The sequence below is a fragment of the Lycium ferocissimum genome, chromosome 7 (genome assembly GCF_029784015.1).
Source record: "Lycium ferocissimum isolate CSIRO_LF1 chromosome 7, AGI_CSIRO_Lferr_CH_V1, whole genome shotgun sequence".
Lineage (NCBI taxonomy): Eukaryota > Viridiplantae > Streptophyta > Magnoliopsida > Solanales > Solanaceae > Lycium > Lycium ferocissimum.
This window is the reverse complement of record NC_081348.1, coordinates 50,754,917-50,774,758: the sequence shown is the minus strand read 5'-3', so window position 1 is coordinate 50,774,758 and position 19,842 is coordinate 50,754,917. Positions and strand designations below refer to the sequence as shown.

At 32.9% G+C, this 19,842-nt stretch overlaps 1 protein-coding gene across 2 annotated transcripts in view; it reads right to left on the bottom strand.

The window, feature by feature from the left end:
- The window catches only part of LOC132065573 (3-methyl-2-oxobutanoate hydroxymethyltransferase 1, mitochondrial-like), a 61,231-nt gene that overhangs the window by 23,909 nt on the left and 17,480 nt on the right, over nucleotides 1-19,842 (bottom strand). The window contains exon 1 of one of the 2 annotated variants that reach the window (XM_059459017.1): nucleotides 1,895-2,137. The exons of the other annotated variant lie outside the window; for it this stretch is intronic. Within the exon in view, the coding sequence (XP_059315000.1) occupies nucleotides 1,895-1,904 (10 nt within the window). The 5' untranslated portion in view covers nucleotides 1,905-2,137. Of the gene's footprint in view, nucleotides 1-1,894; nucleotides 2,138-19,842 lie in introns of those variants that run through there. 2 annotated transcript variants of the gene reach the window in all.

The following is a 19,842-nucleotide window of genomic DNA, read 5'->3' as shown; positions in this document are numbered from 1 at the left end:
GACTAAAAAGGAGCAAACGAATACATACTAAATCATGTTGAGTTATTATTAACCAAGAGTTAATTAAAACGGTATCTAAGGCACAAAACAGATTAAGAAAAAAAAATGACGTCGGAAAACTAGCGATAACATCTTGACCATCATTTGGACTTAGAACAAACAGAGCGACTGACCTAACATGCTCTCTAAACCAAAATGTCATATAACTAAGTAGAACAGATCCCAATTATGAATATACCAATAAAGTGAAACCAAACAATATTAATAATCATATATATATATCAACACTACTAACCGAAACCAAGCAAAACTAGATTGAGGCATGATCACATAACCAACCGAAACTAAATTAACTAAAACGACATAAACATACGCAGATGTTACTGAGCTACTGAACTGAAACTAAATCAACTAAAACAACAAAACATACATGAACACATAAATACTAGCAAACTACTAACACTGAAATTAAATTAACTAAAAAGAGGATTGTTTACCTCTTTGGGTCTCGAATCTATACTCGAATGCGACGAACCCCAAATCCACTCGAGTCTCAAATCAGAAAAATAGAATAATTTTTTAAACTATTTTTTTGCTTTCTTTTTATAAGGCTACGACTACACTCCTTTTTTTTCTTTTGGATATGATTTTCTCACCCTTCCAAAAAAAACCCCCTTCAAATGACGGGAGAAGCAAGTATTTATAGGAAAGTTCTAGGGTTTTGGGGTTCAAAATTGGGCGGGATTTCATCAGTTAGGGTTTTAAAACGAGTCAAAAAGAACTGTAAAGTCCGAATATTGACAATGTTTGAACGGATTTTTCATGTGATCTGATCTTGACCTTACCCGCAAATAGTTCGACCACTTCGGTCCTTGAAGCTTATAGCGTGTTTTGAGGCGAAAATGGGAAGGCCTTCAACGGAGCACGTGGATGAGCAGGCATGGATACAAATTTTGCGCAAAAATGGTATAGGCAAAGCCTGGGTTCGGCTGAACCGCGGCTGACAGTGGTATGAAATTGGAAGAGAGAGAGAGAGGGCTGCGGCGGAAGAAAAAATTAGGGATTAGGTTTTCTTTTGTTCGTTTTAGACGAAATGGAAGAGGGGCCGAAAATGGGTTTGCGTTATTGGGCTGATGCTGGTTGTTTTTGGGCCTACAAATGGACTGGTACCCTTTAATTTCGTGGGCTTCAAATAATGATTTAACAACCTTGAATGAATTATATACTAACAAATGCTTAAGTAAATAAATTATACAATGCAAAGTATAATTACTACTAGTTATATGACAGTGACAAATTATACGATATCATAATAGTTGCGCGATGATTCTTATAAGGTTTAAGAAGAAGCAAATGCTATTGTCTAATTGCATAAATAAATGCGCTGCGTTTTTGCATGGGATGGTAAATGGAAATGTTAAAAGCGACCATCGCGATTACAATATTAAATGCATCGCAGTATGATGATAATAATAATAATAATAATAATAATAATAATAATAATAATAATAATAATAATAATAATAATAATAACAATAATAATAATAATAACAGTAATAATAACAATAATGATAATATTAAGACGGCGATTATAATAATATTAATAATTATAATATTAAATGTTGCGACATAATAAAACATTAATAATAATAATAAAAAAAATAATAATGATGATGATAATATTAATAATAATAGTAATAATAATAATAAAAATAATAACGATAATAGGTGGTACCGAGTTGGACGGTGGAAGACGAACATATTAATAGAAAACAAATAATTGCGGCAACGTATACAAAATTATTCGTAAATAAATATTTTAGAAAAAGAGGGCGGGACAAAATCGGGTGTCAACATAGCACCCGCCACCTTCAAATCCTAGATCTGCCTCTACCTGTTACCATTGTTATTTTCTCACCTTTCTTGTACTTTTGCCTTGAGAGTTGTTAGGGTGATTCTTTGATTTGGATTTTGGGGTTTTGGTCCACCATATACTGTGTTTTCTGGTACATTGCTCAAGAACTGAACTTTCCTAAAATGGGTATTTGTAGTTTTTCTTAAAGAAGATGAAATGGTTCTTGAAATTGAAGGAAAAAACACCATTTTTTGAGTAAAGGGTATGTTTTGGATTAGCCCTTTTTTTAGTATGTACTAAGATATCAATGGATGTTATATATTATTTTATTTTACTTAATATTAATTTTGTACTCTATAGAAGAGCCGGTTGGGCTCACTTTATCGTCGTCCGTTCCAATTTAAAAATTGTGGGCCCCATATATATTGAACAACAACTAATATTAAAAAAAATATGGGCCCCATATTAAACATCAACCAGTATTAAAAAAAAAATAGAAGAAAAAAAGGTGGAATCCACCACCTCCAAACTCACGAGAAAAAAAAAGTGGACCCCATATTAACAAAATCAAGCAATATTAAAAAAAAAGAAGTGAATCCCATATTAAAAAAACAAACAATGTTAAAAAAAAAGTGCATCCTATATTAAAAAATCAAACAATTAAATCAATAATGATGGATTAAATGCCACGTACGTATCAGCCCGTTAGTGGAGCACGAAATTATTGTACAAAGACAACACACTTAAAATACTTATATATTAAAATAAGATAGAATTTAATTACTTTTTCATTTTTTCCTTACTCTAATAAATGTGAAAAGAGATTAATGTCATAAAAGAAAAAAAAATATTCAATGGAGATCAAATAATTAATAAGGTAAATTAGTGAAATTCTAATTCTAATTGACGTTTTCTTAAAAAACCGTGTAAAAAATAACATGACAAGTAAAATGAGTTAAACAAAAAATATTTACTAAAAATTAAAAAATAGAAGTTCTTATTTAAATAGAAAATCAAATTTTTACTTTGTTTCATTTTAAACATATAAAATTAATATAATAATTTGAATTAGAATTATCCAAATCAAAATTTGATAATTTTTTTTTTATGTATTACTTTACTATTACTACTATATAGAAAGAAGTAGGTTTATAGAGCAAGATCGTCGTTATTCGTGTTCGGTCCCACTTTTTTATTTAAGGGAAAAAAATGACATTTTATACTTTATATTACCGACTCTTCTAAAAATAGATAGAAATCTTTATTATATTTCTATTTTTCTATTATATAGAACGTCGGTTTACCGTCCACGCTTCGTAAATCGATCACTCTTTAAAAAAAAAAAAAGTGGACCCCACACTAAAAACGTCAAGCAATATTAAAAAAAAAAAGGTGGACCCCACCCTCTCCAAACTCATGAAAAAAAAAGTGGACCCCACCCTCTCCAAACTCATGAAAAAAAAAGTGAACCCCATATTTAAAAAAAAAAAAAAAAAAACGCAACGTCAAAAAAAAAAAAAAAAAAAACGTGCACCCATATATTAAAAAATCAAACAATATTCATGTAATTCCCAAAGTATCCTCATCAAGTCAATAATAGTGGATTCATTTGCACATGCATATTGCATTAATGGGAGCAAATGAAATTATTACAAACAAAAACATGAACCCGTATTATTACTTTTCTTCAAAATATTTAATTCCGTATTTGCTATTCCGCCATATCATTTATTTGTTATGTTTACTAAAATAAATATACTTAAAATATATATATTTAAAAAATAAGATACAATTTAATTACTTTTTTATTTTTATTCTTACTCTAATAAATGTGAAAAGAGATTAATATCAAATGAAGATCAAATAATGAATAAGGTAAATTAGTCAAATTATAATTCTAATTCACGTTTCCTTGAAAAACCATGCAAAAGACAACATGACAAGTAAAATGAGCTAAACCGAGAATGTTTACCAAAAATTAAAAAATAACATTTCTTCGTTTAAATAGAAAATCAATTTCTACTTTGTTTCGTTTTAAACATGTAAAATTAATTTAATAATTTGAATTAGAATTATCCAAATCAAAATTTGATAAAAAATAATAAGTATTTTACACCTTTAAATTAATCGAATTAAAATTGAAAGTATCGACGTTTAAATATTCTTATTATTTTATCTCAAAGAGAGAAAAATAGTTTTCTTTTAAACAAGTCTTCTCTTCTAAAAAGTATTAATAAATTTTCGTAGCAAACACGAATATAATAAAGTTTTAGATACGAGACAAACTACAATGTTATATTAATCGTATTTTGAACATAGTGTGTGTGTGTATATATATATATATATATATATATATATATATATATATATATATATTATCACTATCTAAACACAACTACATATATATAGATACATTTATAATCAAGTGTTGGGCGTGCGCGGTCCCGCATAGACCATCTAGTAATATATAGAAATGAGACTTTGGTGTACGAACACTGCATCAAAAGGTTGTACAAAAAGCAGTAGAAGTTGTACTTCAGTGTTGGGCCTAAGTCATTCAGAGAAACACGTATAATACACGTGTATCTCTGTCCTGTATGTACACTATACAATTCATTATGTCGCTCCTGTTATGCCTCTTCCAGGTTGTTCCAACTTTCGATCCTTGCCGTCTCCTTTGTCCCTCCCTGCAGAGGACTCCCCACAAAAAAAAAAAAAAAAAAAAAAAAAAAACTTGAAATCAATAACCCCCAATTCTAATTCTAAAACCCTAGGCTCATGCCCTAAATCCCAAAACCTGGATTTCTGACCAACATTATAGAGATGCCAACCGAATCTATAGTAGAGAAGGTCTTAAAGATTAACCTCTGTTCTTTGACATCGCTTTGTTATGTGATGTCTTAATAAGATGCGATATAATTTATTGAACATACTATTCTCTTTAGATATATTTCTTCAAATTAATTTTCATTGGCCTCAATATACGCTGTATTGATTAGTAATGGTGCTAAATTTTATGTTTTCTTTGTAGTTGTTTATATGAAAAATTATTTCTCGGTGTTCAGCACACTCTTATAGGCCTTCAGGCATGTTATTTCTTCCTAACAAAATGTACTTTAGATATATTTAACATTTGCAGTGGGGGTACTTCTTCAATATAAGTCAAAATATCAAATCAATAATCAATAATCTTTTGTCGGCCAGTATGTTGAAAGGTTAGGAATTCATTATGTGAGATTGGGCAAGTTAGTTGTATTTTTGAAGTAGCGAGAGTACATTGCTATTTTAATGCTTACACATACATGTGTAAATAAAGTTGTTTGGCTTTGTGATGAGTGTACCATGTTTCTAATGTAATGCTACATCTTAAAATGAAGAATGCTACTCCTATGATACGTTTTATCAAAACTGGTAAATTGATACAAGTAAATAATATTTCAGTTGTGTGTCAAAGCCACGACTCGGCATCTCAAGTTTGATTTGTTCGCCTCTAACTCATAGAGAGACGCAAAGTAATCATCTGAAATCATTATGCACGATTTCCTCACATATTCTTCAATGTAACCTTCTAAAATTTGCAAAAATGAGTTAGATTGAATTCTTGACGAATGACAAATACACCTAGCTGGTATATTTCAGATTTCAAAAAGCGGGAATTACATGTGAAGTGATAAAATTGAGTAAATTAATGAGCACGCAGTTTCTGTAACTAAGTTCATTATCCAAATCTACTATTCGTTTAACCAATTACTATTTCCCCAAAGTGCATAGTCTACTAGCTGAGTTGTTTGTTATAGAAATTTGAAATCTTCACCAATAAATTTAGATATTCAACATGATGTATGATTGTCAGCTGCTCCTTTTACATCTTCAGGGCAGAAGGTTGTAGATGCTAAAGATGTAGATGGATCACAATTTGATCCCTGCTTCTACCGCCGTTCTGTTGGTATTTTTCTTAACTTTGTCTATTAATTTTCCTAGCTTGATTGTGCGTAATAGCTTCTCATAGTTAGTAATTTTAGGTTCATATTTTGTATCTTATATCAACATGTTTGTTGGCTATTACTATATGGTGGCCCTTTTGCGATCAGTAAACCTGCAAGGTTTAAATCCATTGTGATGTCTACATCTACATCTGCTTTTACTTTCATGCTTGGAACTATAGAAATGTAATAATTATTTGTTAGTATCATGTCCGAGAGAACAACTGTCGTATCGAATATGAGGAAAATGCCAACTAGAGGATCTTTGTAAGTGAGACATGCTGTACAATTCATTATTTGTCTATTCTAGAGAAACAAACAAGAAAAACTTACTAAAAACCACAGGTACGAAAACCCAAAACTGGGAGAGTGAACAATAAATAAAAAGCTGATGAATTCACCACAAGAGAGTAGGAAAAAAGAAAACTTCATAGACCTTTGGAGCCCGAAGCTGATTCGAAGCAGTGAGAGCCCATGTTTCCTTTTGATCATTAGTGAGACCCAAATATGGTGTGTTTCTTATATGAGGGCTACAGGTTTGCTAGAAAAAAAGTGTAAACACACGTGGCAACTGGAAAAGGACAAAGGACTTATAATTTGAGCTACACAAATAACTATTCACATTGACGCTGAAAGTTATGGGGCTGTTCACGAAATGAGTGTGATCTTAGTTTCTGGTTAGTGCTCTCTCTAATAAAATGGCTGGTGAGAATCACTTTGATAATCCATCTTTTTGAAATTATGGAGTTTCTTGATCAATGCTTGGTCCAACTCAAATTGCAATAAGGAATATCTTTAGTTGAGCATAAGAGTAAACTTAATTATGTATTTCGTCTCTTTTACAGGAATTTAAAACTACATATTGGGCTATGGCTATGCTACTTTCAGTACCCACGGGTTTGTGCTTCTCTTTTTTTTGGCTTCCAATTGGCACTTTCATCTTCTCATACTAATAAGCTCAAGAAAGGACCTGCACTATTTCCCTGACTTCTATTTCAGTTAGGAGATTATTGCATTTTGTAAAAGGGTCTTACTTAAAAGCGGCAAAAAATATCCTCCGAACTTATTTTTGTACCAAAAATACCCCTCTCATCCTTAAAGTTTTCACCCCTGTCTTGACGGAAATTATCCCCCAAAATAACCGAAATTATTTTTTAAACCATTTCCATCATTTAAACCCAACCCAACTAAATGATTACCCATAAGATCCCCTTATTCCCCCAATTCCCTCAAACTTCAAACCTACCATCTTATTAATTATTTAATGAAAAAGATCTTGATTTAAAAATAATTTCTATTTCTATACATTAAATGAGGAGTTCAAAATAAATTCGGAAAGATATTTTAAGTGCATTTTGGCCTTTTTCCTTTTTTTTTTTATTGAAATGACATAAAGTTGTCAGATCTTGCTTCTTTAAAAGTCATTGCAGTCCAGATGTTGAAAGCAAAGAGAAGTCGTGCTTCAGCTTGAAATTCGGTCTGCTATTCTGTATTTTAATTTTAAAAGCTCTTTCTACATATTTTTGGAGTTCATAAGTTCCATAGACAATAGGAAACTATGCGAAAAAGATCTCTATGTTCTATACATTAAAGGTGTTCATATATTAAGAATTGTCTTGAATAAGAGGAAAATAAATGTATGGCCATTCAAACAGGACGGGAGAGAGCTTCGCCTAACTCGCAAGAAAATTTCCACTGAAGTGTAATTGACGAGTTGAGTTTGATTATTTCCTAAATTCTGAATAGATGTAGTATACAGTAGTTTGCTAATTTTCTTTATTCCCCTTAATATATATTTTCCAGCTATAGGAGCAGCCACCCTGTTTTGGAATATTTTGCTACTAAGAAAGATGCCCTCTTTAGGCAAGAACAGGAATGTCTCACTCTCCTGCCACCCCAGTTTTATTCAGTTTTCTCCCCCCTGTTCTTCATGACATTTTGAAAGAAAGTTGATTTAGAATCTTCATATGTTAATTATTTGACCCTTCTCTGTTTTAAGACATAATCATCTGGTTTTAGAGCTAACTATATTTTGTGACAAATTGTTTAACCAACTTTATTTTTTGAACTATTATCCTCTATATATGTCTCTTCAAGCTGCTGTATTATTTTTGTCTATTATGTATAAAATTCATAGTAGGAAAATACATATTGCTTTAACCTCCTCCGACATATAAGACAAGTGCAGACCGTTACATTTCTTTTCATTACCTGGACACTCTCTGGACACGCTTTGTGCATGACACCGTGTGCATTGTTAACTTATATGTGTTGAGTTAAAAGGTGCAATTTGATTTTACATACTGAGCATTCACATTTATATATGTTTTGCAGCACCGTCTACGAACACATTTCCCTAGATCATTGAATTCTTTGACACTTAAGTGGATATAGACAAACATTTAGGTATTTGATTTCATGATTTCATTATGGCTGGTAATGATTTGCCTCGATATGTTTTTCCTCCAATCACTTGAAACTGAAATCGTTTCAATTTTATAGGCTGTTATGGTGAAAAGAGTTGTTGATTTCTCCGAGGAAGGCTGCTCCAGCTTTTGTGAGGTCGCGAGATCAGCTTTTGGAACTGGAGAAAAGATTGCCATCTTGAAGTTTCAAAAATTCATAAATGAAAAGACACCAATTTTTCGGAAGAAAGAAAAAAAGTATTATGAGTATTAAATTATAAAAATCTAAATGTAGGTATGAGATATCACAATATGATTATTGCCTGTATTCTCCTACCATATTGTGTCCGTATGTTTTTAAATTTCAAACTTTCGTTAGGAAAGTGAGCAGTAATACGCCCATGCTATGTAGCCACTGACGTTAGCACGGGCCATGCTTATCTAGTTACTATTACTATATTATAGAAATGACAGTTGTACGAACACAGCAGTGAAAATTGTACGAGAAGCAACAGTAGTTGTACTATAAATTTGGTCTCATTTATTTATTGGTGATTAAATTTCTGCTCTGTACACTTGGCACATGACAGACACGTGTATTAAAATTCTTTGTTAACAAAATTGTTCACATCCCTATTTTGGGTTTATAGCCTTTATACTTTATTGCTGGCTTCAACTTTCATCACTATTTTGAACGTTAACTTTCTGTGATTTCCTTAATTTTTTTGAGCTTTCCTTTTTCCGTAACTCTTTTAATATCTCTTTCTTTGCTGAGTAATTTCTCTTTGATTCATTTTTATCAAATGACAGGGTTCTCCGAAAGAGCCCGGTGTTCATCGTCCATCAATATCGCCTCTTTACTACTTATTCCTAGAGAAGGCGTATACAATGGCGGATCTAAAATTTTCACTTATGGATTCGAAAAAAATAACAAAAGCTAAATATAAAAAATAATGTTATCAATTGGAATTGAATCTAGGACACATGAAAATTTTGAACACCTTGGATCGCTTGAGTTAACTTTTTGCATTTATTTAGGGTGTTCAAAAGTTAATATATGTACATAAACACAGAAAATTTACCCTATGTATACACTAATGACAGAGTTCTCCGAAAGAGCCCGGTGTTCGTCATCCATCAATGTCGACTCTTTACTACTGATTCCCAGAGAAGGTGTGTTAACAGTGGCAGATTCAGAATTTTCACTCAGAGGGTATGAAAAAAAATAACAAAAGCTAAATATAAAAAATAATGTTGTCAATTGGAATTGAACCTAGGACACATGAAAATTTTGAACACCCTGGACCACTTGAACTAATCTTTTGCATTTATTCAGGGTGTTCAAAAGTTAATATATGCACATAAACACAAAAATTTTACCTTATATATACACTAATGACAGAGTTCTCCGAAAGAGCTCGGTGTTCATCATCCATCAATGTCGCTTCTTTACTACTGATTCCCAGAGAAGGTGTGTTAACAATGGCAGATCTAGAATTTTCACTCAGAGGGTTCGAAAAAACAACAAAAACTAAATATAAAAAATAATGTTGTCAATTGGAATTGAACCTAGGACACATGAAAATTTTGAACACCCTGGACCACTTGAGCTAACCTTTTGCATTTATTCAGGGTGTTCAAAAGTTAATATATGTACATAAACATAGAAAATTTACTCTATATATACACTGTAATTTTTTGCCGAAGTTGTCTGAGTTGTACACTAAATTTGGGCTTATTCCAAGTGTACTTGATTTCTTTCCATTTTTTTTTCCAGCTATGGGTCCACTTCCTTTAACAAGTACCACTACTTGGTTTGCCACCTATTCTCTGTACATGTGTATTCCACTTTTACGTTATCATATTTCTTTACTTCTACACTTCATTTTATTACTCTATTATATAAAACACATGAAATTGTATTCTATGCAGGGACTAACATGTGTACATTTCGGAAGTTTAACATTAATTTTACCTCTTGTGTGTTTACTTTTTAAGTCCTCACATATCCGCAGTGTCTCAATTGTCCTTTTATTTCCTCCATTTGGCATATAGTCCCTCTGTCTCAATTTAAGTGTCTAAATTTGACTAGGCACGGAATTTAAAGAATAAAGATAGACTTTTAAATCTTGTGATTCTAAATTACAAATGTGTATAATATAATAAAATATCCTTTGAATCTTGTGATTATAAACTTGACATGTAGGATATTTGAATTGTCAACTCACTACATATAAAAAGAGGCGGACATAACCAAAATAAAAGAAATTTTAACAATAATTGAGAAATTAAGGGGGAAAATAAGAGGAAAAGAAACAAAATATGGAGACTCACTAAGGAGAATCGTGATATCCTTTGCAAAATATACAAACCATAAAGACTAACTAAAATGAGTAATGCCTTTCTTATTCACTATTCCGGTGGTCTCTCAGCCTTTCTTCTACTTCTCCGGTCTTCACTCGCTTGATCTGATTTTTCTCTGGCTGCTTGGTGGGTCATATAGTTGGTACTCTGAATTTGAAATTTTCTTTTAATTTTTCCTGTTTAAATTAGAGTTTTGCTATTAATTTTGGTGACTTTATTCTACAAATTTATTTGTTTATTTCTTGAATTTTGTGATTATAAACTTGACATGTAGGATATTTGAATTGTCAGCTTACTAAATATAAAAAAAGCGGACATAACTAAAATAAGACAAATTTTAACAATAATTGAGAAATTAAGAGGAAAAGAAACAAAATATGAAGACTCACTAAAGAGAATCGCGGAATCTTTTGCAAAATATACAAACCATAAAGACTAACTAAAATGGGTAATTAAATTAATCACGTTGGGCCCCATGCATCACACGGGCATAGTTTGCTAGTATTTATACAAAATAAATAAATAATAGTGAAAACAGCCCTTTTTTGGCGCTAACCAAAGATGATCACAAAACTATCAAACATGTAGGTGTGTTTGGTATGACAGAAAATGTTTTTCTAGAAAATATTTTCTCAAAAAATAAACGATTTTCTTACTCAGTTGAAAAATGTTATTTTATGAGGTTTTTGAATTCGGAGCGTAACTTCTTGTGGTGGTGGGGATAGGCAGGGTGGGGTGTCACACCCCAACTTTTGAGGGGACATGATGGGCACCCGACCCTTACTTAGGGCCGAGCGAACCCGTTGGTTCTCGTTATACTCATAATCTTACTGGACTCTTAAATCATGAAATGAATGCATAATGAAAGCTTTTAAAAAAAACATGCTTTTCGTTTTTCTCAAATCAAGTAAAAATCTGTAATCATATGAAATTTGTAACGTAATGCATAATGATACATCGGCTCATACGAACGCCTATATTATATTCCGTTTCGCAAAGTCTCTAACATAAATCAAGATATCATAACATAGATACTCCGACTCTAAGAACACTCGGAAGGAAAGAGCTCGCCAATCCGAAATGGGAACGTCTACTAATATAAATCAAGATACATGAAACATAGGGATACGAATCGAGTATGTAAGGCATGAATAACAACATAATATAGATATGGAAGGTAACATGGAATAAGAGAGATAACATGTACATCCGGATGCCTGTGAGGCGGATGAACGCCTTTTAAAAAAACTTTTTCTTACATACATATATGTTGACACCCAATTTTGTCCCTCCTTTATATTTCAGTTTATTTCCTTGGGTTTTTAAGTTAATCATATCTAAATATTTTATTTTCACTATTATTTCTACTACTATCATCACTTTCATTTTCATTATTCTACTACCAATATTAATAGTATTTATCACAATTTTTAAAAGGGTTCGTTGTCACTTATTTTCGTTAAATTAATTATACTTTACCGAGTCTTTATTTTCTACGCGTTGATCATTAATTATCATAGTATATATATTAGTGGTTAAATTAGAAGCCCAAATCAATAATTAATTAAAGGAAAGAAGATAAAAAGGCCCAATTCGTGACTACATTTTCAAAATCAGCAGCCCATTGCCCATTACTCTATTTCGTCAACCCGACCAGCCCATACCCGCCTTTGACCCGGTCCAGCCCACTTTCTCAACAAAACCTAAATCCTCTCTTTCTCCTCTTCCAAAACACAGCCGTCCCTCTCTCTAATCCCTACATATATATAATATCATTGTCTTGTCTCTTTCCTTCCATTTTCATCAGTTCCCCTTTTAACGTATCCACATAAAACGCCTCTATGTTTGCTTTGCTTTGTCGTTGACAGAGAGAAGACTTTCCATTTCCTCACTTCAATTACAACAAATCTCCAAGGACCAGAAAAATCGAGCCATTTTAGGCCCGAATCTGCAACCAAGTCACGTGAAGATCTGTTTGGGTCTCAACGGATCTTTTTCTTGGACTGATTTTTGAATTCAACTTTCAACATCCCGCCCAAAATTTTGAATCCGAAAACTCTAGTCATTTTGTTACCTATAAAAACGCCTTAAACATTCAGCGAAAAGGGGGGATTTTTTCGGAGGATCCGATTTTGGAAGAAAATATAGATAGCCTCACTCTAATACAACCAATATATTACTTTACTTTCATTTTTCGTTTGAAACTTTAGTTATTTTAATCGGGTTCGGGTTCGCCGTGTTCGAGAGAGGGACATTGATACTATGCACCCGAAGAAGGTCATATATATAAAGCTTTGTTGTATGTGCATAATTTTGTTTTCTTAATCTCGGCGTAGCTGTATTTTTTATTTCCATGTGTTTGCAATTATATGAATAGCCAGTTCAATTTGTATGTTGAGTCTAATTGAACCCTGCCTGATGTATGAAGTGTGAAGTCGCTTGTTTGTCGCTTTACAAATTCGTGCTAAAGTTGTCCAGTTAGGAATGGATCATATCATTATGGCTGAGTGTTGGTTTACTTTGAAGAACGGATAATTTCCCCTTTCGTTTTATGTTTTGTTTCTATGTGGATCTGTTGTTAAAGTTTCCAATCTGTTTGGAACAATTTAACTTGAGTAAATATTGCTTAGATCAATCTTCTCGGTTTCCCTGAATGAATAAAATGTTTCTCCGACAATCTAGTCTCGAAAATGATTCTGTTTTAGTATAAAGGTTAATGTTCGTATCTACAAGTGCTTATTCGTGTTCATAAAATCATGGATAGCTTTAGAAACGCGCTGCCTGAATCTTTACGTGTTAGAATAAAAGAGATTAAAATCATCATCATAATCATCATAGTGGTGAAACATTGCTGGATGGTTTTTAAATAAGCTGACCATTCAGTTTGTCTTGTCTCTAAAAACTGTGCTGTTCATGACATGTTCTAGGAGTATAGGTTGTTGAAATGGTAGTATGTTCTTAAAAATATTTCCTTGGATCTTATGTTGATCTGTTCCAGTCTTGCGTATATCATGAGAATTTATATATGTGCTCATGTTATAGAAAATCATAAATCTTTGATTTGGCTGCATAAAAAATTTTGGAAAATAGACATTTATGGATTCATCTCTGCATAAGTTGCCAGTGAGTCCCTTTTTTGAATTTCATGAACTCTATAAATCATGATTCTTCTTAGCTCAGCTCGTGACGCATTTCTCTGTCAAATGATTTCAAGTGTATTGCATGAAAAACATGTGTATTGGATTCAAAATAAAGTATAGTATGGCATCTTCTAAAATCAAGCTTAAATTTCTGAATCATGCTATATATAGAGTGCATATCTAGGTATACCAGATATATACAATCCTTATGTATTCTTGATATATAAGGAATCAGGTATAGTTACATCAGTCCTCTAAATTTGGATACGTATTATGTAATATCTGATACGGGCCACTATGTTTGTCTAACCTCTTTTCTTGTGCTTGTTTAGAAATCATTAATATATTAATAAGCAATCTGTTTTAGTTCGTTATTTGTCTGAATTTGCATATATATTACTTTCTTTAGGTTATATCAATTCTTTTGTATTATCATTAGGCTCATTGTCATCTTCGTTGGTGTTGGGCCAAAGCCCAACGAAATCTTATCTTAAGTCTCTAAATAAATTCACAGCAATATATTAAGGCTGCTGGGCAGCTTCACAGACAGCAGCACTCTTAAAATCCTGAGCCCATTTAGCTTATGCTTCTTTCTTTTATTTTTGTGCACTTTTATTTTGTTTTATTTTCTTAATTTAGATGAACCTTAAATGAATTAGTAATTTTTAATTTAGGAAATGGGTAGGAAGAACTAATAATTAATTCCATAAGTTATATTTTCAACAGTTACTTATAACTTAATATTTATTTTCAAAATAATTGATTTTAAATAGTATATTTTGAATTAAAGGAGTTATGTCCTATTTATTACTATCTTAATTTCAAAACATCACCAAAACATGCAAGTATAAATTCAAGTATATTTTATAGATAACTTTTCAAAGTTTGAATCAATCATGTAGACCTTTAGCTAAGCATATAATAAAAAATAATTCCACTTCTTTTTGAATCCTATTTATCTCTAGATTTTCTATATGCCTATAATATGGAAAGTTCAAAAGAGCTAAAATTTCATCTCAAAAACTATTACTTATATGTAAATTATCATATTTTCTACAAGTTTTATTTTTTAAATAACATTATCATATTTATAACTAGCAATACTTATAAAGCTATTTTCTTTCTATAACACTACATTTACGCCACAAATTCACCGCGGATTAACCATTATTAATAATCGTAACTATACGCCGTGGAACTTTAAAAACAAATCCGGAGATTTTTACTTAACTCGCGTTGAAATTTAATGGAGGAAGGTTGGAGAATCTCTCTAGAATTTTTGGGAAATATTTTTGGGGTGGTTTCTTGGCTGAAAATGAGGTTAAACCCCTTTATATAGTTTCTCCAAGTCGATGAATGGATCATCGTTATCGTTTCGATTATTATAGGTGAGATGTTCATCCGTAATCTCATAATAGCATTAAAAAAGCTTTATTTCGAGACCTAAAACTTTTATACACCGATCTCTTTATTTGCATACTTGGATATGTCCAAAACTCCATATGGATTATCAAGAAAGTATAACTTATTCAATATCCCAAACTTAGCAAAACTTATTTTTTTTTTATTCGTTTAACCTCCAGCCTTCGCGGCACTTACTTATCACTTGTTGAATATAACATAAACACTTATAACATCAAACATAATCCTATCCTTTGAGCTTATGGGACTAACCTATGATGCAACTTAACGCACGAAAATACGGGATGTAACATCCTCCCCCTTTTGAACATTAAATTTATCTTCGTAAATGTTAAAATAAGAAAGATTCAACTTACGTCATAGTATCTCAACTTCTACTCCATTCACAATATTATAATCGTAAAACCTTCCTTGTCGTTGAAATTTAATCGAAAACTTCTAGAATTTTGGGAAATATTTTTATTATCACTTTGTTCTATATATCTCGTATGTCGTTCATGCGAAAATTACTTTGAGACCTAAACTTATTATCTCTCTTTACTTATCTTGGATATGTCCAAAACGTACGCCCGTATAACTTTCAATATCCTCTTCCTTATTTTATTTTTTTCGATTCGTTTTATCATACTTATCACTTGTTACATAAACACTTATAACATCAGACAATTGAGCTATAGCCTTTATCACCTATCGCTAAAATTCGGGATGTAACATCCTCCCCCTGAACATTCGTCTCAAATGTTAAAATAAACCGTAATGCCATTAGGACACAATTCCACCGCTAATACTTTTTTTTTTCCCTTTAATCACTATATATCTTTGTGAACTCTTATTCTCTTGATCTTGTCATCACTCTTCCCTTGCGTTCCTTACCATAGACAATTCTATAGCCTTTATCACCTATGGTATAAAGTAATGCCATTAGGCGGTATACTTTTTATTTTACCCATTCTTTTGAACTCGTTGATATAACATACCGGGTAGATCATTGCGGTATTTTATTTTTAAGTTGATATAACACTGAAATTTCCTTTCACCCTACGCTTTACTCGATTCTCTCTTTTCTTTTTCTTTTAATAAGGATCCTTATGCTAAGTCTGGCTATCGGTAATTGGTATACCTACACCTGGAATATCTTGAATCACTCCTTCAATGATCTTTTTCCTTTAATGCTATCATAATCGATGCACTATTGCATGTATTTTCTACAACCTAATCATTCAATTGTCCAACTCGTCTTTGTTGTTATATCCCGTATTTTGTACATTGGGATATTTTAAGCTAATCGCGATAGGGTTAGGGACAAGACCATTTTGGAATACGAGGTAGAGACTTTTTATCTCCGATTTTTATTAATGCATAAATTGCTTATAAATTTTAATTGGTATGCAATTATTAATGGATATTAGGGATTAAGTAACCATGATTAGATTATTAAGTGGGGATTAAAGTTTAATTATTCATTAATTGGCCATTAGTGGCCGTGTGGGCCCCACCCATGGCATGGCCAAATTTGATTGGCTCAAGCCATGAGTGGGACACGTGCCCAACATATAGGCAGCATATAAATATCAATTGGATGACTAAGAGCTCATTTCATCATCTTCACAACTTAGAAAATATAGAGATAGAGAGAAGATGGCTCTCGGCCATGGCTGAGCTTTAGAGAACTTTTAAACCTTGATCCAAATTAATTATCTTGGTGTTTATAATCAAATGAAGGTCATGGGAATAAGGATTAATCATTGAAGGGCAGCAAGGATCCTTGTCTTTTTAATTTACAAATTCCAGCCGTTGAAGGGTCAAGTGTTAAGGTAAGAATTGATCACTTTCTATATGTTTTAGGGTGAGTTTGGATGCATTGTGAATATATAAATGTGAATTGGATGTATAAAAATTGTGTATGTTGATGTTGGAAAGTAGTCAGTAGGGGGGGGGGTACATTTTAGGAGAAAATGGTGAACTGATTTTACTTAGTATTTTGATTGTTGTTGTCATGGATTTTATGATTAGAATGAAGGTATTTGATGGTTAAAGTTGACGCTAAATTTGTTTGTGGGCTGTTGTAAAACTTAGTGTGATGTTAGTATAGTTTCTTGCATTTAATGGATAATGTTGTTAACGTGTGGTTCTTTGGTATGGTTCATGAATTTGAATGAAAAGAATGTGTTAAGGAATGTATAATAGACGTAAATGGTTTGTTTGGCATGTCCGTAGACGTTCGTGAAGTTATCGGGCATCCTTACGTTGCTAGTTAGGGGCTGTTTAATGTGTTGTTGTTGTTCTTGTTGAGCTTGGAAGATTAATGGTAATTAATATTATATGTTGTGTTGTGTGTTGGTTGGGCAGTTGTAGGGTTATGTAGATGAAAATGTTACGACTATGGATCATTAAGAGTAACTTGAATATGTAGTAGCCGTATGTGGATTTTTATTGAATGTTATGAATGTGGGCTGTTTGGAATGTCGTGTGGGCTGTCCGGAGTGTTCTCGAGTCTTGTCTTGAATAGTCTCGGATTAGTACTTGAACGTGTGGTTATTGGTGTTGGCTTGGTTGTTATGTAGATTGGTTTGAATATAAAGGAAACGTCGTCTAATTATCTAGAAAGGAGTTACTAATGTTAGAATACGTTTTGAATCTCCCCGTAGCTTAACCGTAGTTCTTGACGTCTTAATATAAGTTGAGCTACTATTGGGCAGCGTATACGTGTTGTGTGGCGAATAAGCGCTAAAGGTATGTAAAGCTATACCTTCTTTCTTTTGGCATGTCTTAGATGTAAGTAATGTACGATATGAGCTTTGGGGTAATTCTATTCACAAGTTCCGAGCATGATTTATGATTCTTATTCACTTCTTGATGTTAGAACTCTTAGAGTAATCGAGCTACTGCCCTCGAGTCTTCTATATGATTGGATAGTAAATGATACACAAAAGTTCCTATTCTTAAAGGATTCTCTAATGAATAATGTCCTTAACTTTCATAAGCTGTCTCGTATTAGTTTGATACATGTCTATGATTCCTGAGGCTCTATTTGATATAGTCTATAGTGGCATTCAAAGGGTACTTAACATGACTATCGCCTTTGATACTCGAGTATTAGTTTATTCTACTTATTCTATTGAGTCTCAAATGATGATTTAGTTTGCATATGGTTGCTTACTACTTTGCTCGTGTATACAGTTATTGGATCTTTCACCAAGTCTCGGGCCGGGTATGTTATCACGCACATTTACTACATTATCCACCGAGTCCCTTACTAGAGGGCCGGGTACGCTATATGATGATACGATGATATGATGATATGATTATGGCACCGAGTCCCATGATGGGCCGGGTACGGTATACGTGTACACGACTTTATTCACCGAGTCCCATAATGGGCCGGTTACGGTATATGATAATGATATGCATGATTTCATTCGCAAGGCACATGTACAGTGACTCCTTGGCTATTATACTTGTCTCCTGGAATCTCTACTTCAGTTATGATCCTACTTACTGTATTTCATGCTTTATATACTCAGTACATATCTCGTGCGACCCCGCTTTCTTCGGGGGGGGCCGCGTTTCGTGCCGCAGTACGGACGCTCGCTTTGGTGATCCGCCGCTTAGGATCTCTATTCGGCTATCTTGGAGTGCTCATTGTCCGGAGCCTAGATTTTTGGTACATCCTCTTATTGTATATATGTTTATCCGGGGGTACGGCGGGGCCTTGTCCGTCATATGTTATTGTTGATACTCTTAGAGGTCTGTAGACATATGTGTGGGTTGTATATAGATGTTGTCCAGCTATGTTAGCATGACTTGTGTTTTGGGACGCTCCCATTCGTAGTGGCAGCCTTGTCGGCTTGCGTATATGTATATGTTTTGGGATATTGTACGTAGTGGCAGCCTTGTCGGCTTGCGTATATATAGTTAGGATGTTCCACGCGCTATGGACCTTGTCGGCTTATGTCTTTGTTTATCATTGATGGTTGTGACTCCTCAGGAGACAGGTTGCGTATATATATATACATATGACAGTTCTGAGATAATGTTCTCTTTTTGTAAGTTACATATTATGTTTAGATGTGGATCGAATATAGCTAACAGTTGTATAGATGAGTGTCCAGCTCGGGCACTAGTCACGGCCTACGAATTTGGGTCGTATTGTTGTTTTGTAGTCTCCTTCTTTGGGTGACCATACCATAGTAAGATCGTAGTTATTCCAATATCTTGTCAATCTTTGTCCCCTTCAACGGAATATTGTTCAATTTCTTTGCTTCCTCACGAATTATTTTCGACCCAATCTCAAAAGATACACTTCAATCACTCTATTCCTTTCTTTGATCAACCCTTAGATCTTATTAAACTCGCTTCTACAAAATTCTCACTTCAAACTACATCTATTTTTCATATCTGAGTGCGTTTAGAATCTTTGCACTCTATTCACTCGCTCCCTCCTTATGAGTCTTACCTTACGGTGCCTTCAAAACAAATCCACACATCGATCTTCAATCCTTACTTTCATTCTCAAGCCTAATACGTTCCTTTCATCGATTCACTTAATGTCCATACTGAAATGTATAATGATAACAACTATACCATTTCCGTATAACTCTCACTTTTTGTTTTAGGGTCTATACTTGTTGCTTCTTAGGATTCATCGTTTCAATCTCTACACTTATATTTTC